Source organism: Nematolebias whitei, chromosome 1, assembly GCF_014905685.2.
Source record: "Nematolebias whitei isolate Nwh7 chromosome 1, NemWhi1, whole genome shotgun sequence".
Lineage (NCBI taxonomy): Eukaryota > Metazoa > Chordata > Actinopteri > Cyprinodontiformes > Rivulidae > Nematolebias > Nematolebias whitei.
Window position 1 is genome coordinate 41,261,536 of NC_056498.1, and position 2,002 is coordinate 41,263,537.

At 42.9% G+C, this 2,002-nt stretch overlaps 1 protein-coding gene across 1 annotated transcript; it reads right to left on the reverse strand.

Annotated features, from left to right (window-relative positions):
• Positions 1 to 1,003: 1,003 nt before the first annotated feature.
• On the reverse strand, positions 1,004 to 1,710 carry LOC119414775 (the record flags this gene model as incomplete). Its single annotated transcript, XM_037681926.1, is given in 1 exon segment — positions 1,004 to 1,710. A coding segment is annotated over 1 exon segment (707 nt), but the record flags the coding sequence as incomplete, so codon positions are not given.
• Between the last annotated feature and the right edge of the window lie 292 nt (positions 1,711 to 2,002).

Here is a 2,002-nt window from a genome sequence, read left to right on the forward strand (position 1 = left end):
CTCCAAAGCTAATATGTATATGAGGCTAGCTTTGGAGTTAGCTTTGGAGCTAATACAGATGATCTTAGCTCTGGAGTTATTATATATGGCGTTAATGCTAGAGCTAATAGCATTTGCTTTGGAGCTAATTGCGTGAGCTCCTGAGCTGATTTATATGACGTTAACTCCAAACCTAATAGCGCACACTCTAAATCTTATATATATGGGTTAGCTCCAGAGCTAATATACATGTCAGCTTTGGAACTAATACAGATAATGTTAGCTCGGGAGTTATTATATACTGTATGATGTTAACTCTACAGCTAGCTAATTTATTTAGCATTAGCTCTGGAGCTAATAAACTAAACATCCTAACTTGCTCACGTTTGATCTTTTTGACACATATTTTGTGCATGAGGACTAATATAAAATATTTCTTTATTCTCACGTTGTAGCTTTTACGTCATCGCCCCAGAATTCATGGAGACAATAAAATAATGGTCACGTCCTTGAGTGAAAAATATAAAAATCATATATATTTTTTTAAGTAATTAGGAGTTTTCACGTGTCACAAACAACAACTTTTAGTAGAAAATAGAAATAACATGTTAAGGCCAATTTGTGCAGGTAGTCAGAGATCTCTTTACAGAAGGTCAACAGGTTGACCTAAAGGTGTAAAATCAGATGGACTTCTGTGCTTTAGTTCAAGACTTTTCTCTTTTTCAGGTCAGAATGTGGAGTTTTAAAGTTTAAACTGTATGAGAAGCTCTGGTTATGCAGTTTAACTCTCGTGCAGATTAATCTCACTCCCTTCCCCCCTGAGGGTCATCAGGGTCTTTGTTTGGGATGAGTTGAGCTTTTTTCAGTTTTTGAACCTTAAAATATTTCCGTCATATTCTCTGGTGCTTCTCAGTTTACTTCCTGTGTTTGTAAAGTCTGGTCTGTCGTTTTAAAACCACACTCTTTATGTTCGTTCCTCTTTCACCTTCGAACGTGACAGATTCTCCAGTTTCTTGAGAATCTGTCACGTTCTTGAGAAGTTTTGATCGCAGACCTTGAGATGCAGGTCTGTAAATGAGGAGAAGTCCTTGAGCAGGTGTTTGTTACCTGAGAGCTGATGCAGCAGCGTGGAGGCCAGGTTCACAGACATGTCCTGCCACAGCACCGCTCGCAGGCACTGCTCCTCCACGTTGGCTCCAAAGAAAAGCTGCTCCTCCATCTTTGCGCCGGTAAAAACCTGAGCCGCCATCTTGGCTCCAGGCATGAACCCGTTCTCCGTGGAGGCTCCTGAGAGAAACGCGTCTTCCATCTTCACCCCAGAGAAAAACTTGTTCATTTTAACTCCAGAAAAAGGCCTTTCTGCAATTTCCGCGTTAGCCGGACGATTGTCCTCCATCTTGGCTCCGGTGAGGAGGTGACGGCTCATTTCTGAGATCTCCAGATCTTCAAGTTTCACTCGAAACTGGAAGCCGTTAGCTCCATTGATTACATTGGTTGTTGTCTTGGAGGCAGGGTGACAGACGGTTTGAAGACCATGGAGACACTGGTCCACCATTTTGGCTCCAGTTTGGCTCCCAGTCAGGCTGTGGTCCTCAGATTTGACAGTAAAGAGATGGTGGCTTGTCATGATCTCCTCTGAGGTCAGCTGATTTTGGGCCACAGGGCTGACTTCCACTGGCTCTTCTTCCTCTTTGAGCCTCAACACATGGCTGTTTACTTCCTGTCGCTCTGAAACGGACAGGAAATACGTCATAAGAGTATTTAATTTCAGCTTTATCAAGAAGTGGGTAGAAGACAATGGATGGATGGATGAGTGGATGGATGGATGGATGAGTGGATGGATGGATGGATGGATGGATGGATGAGTTGATGGATGACTGGATGGATGGATGGATGGATGAGTTGATGGATGGATGAGTTGATGGATGGATGGATGAGTTGATGTATGCATGGATGAGTGGATGGATGGATGAGTTGATGGATGGATGGATGAGTTGATGGATGGATGGATGAGTGGATGGAT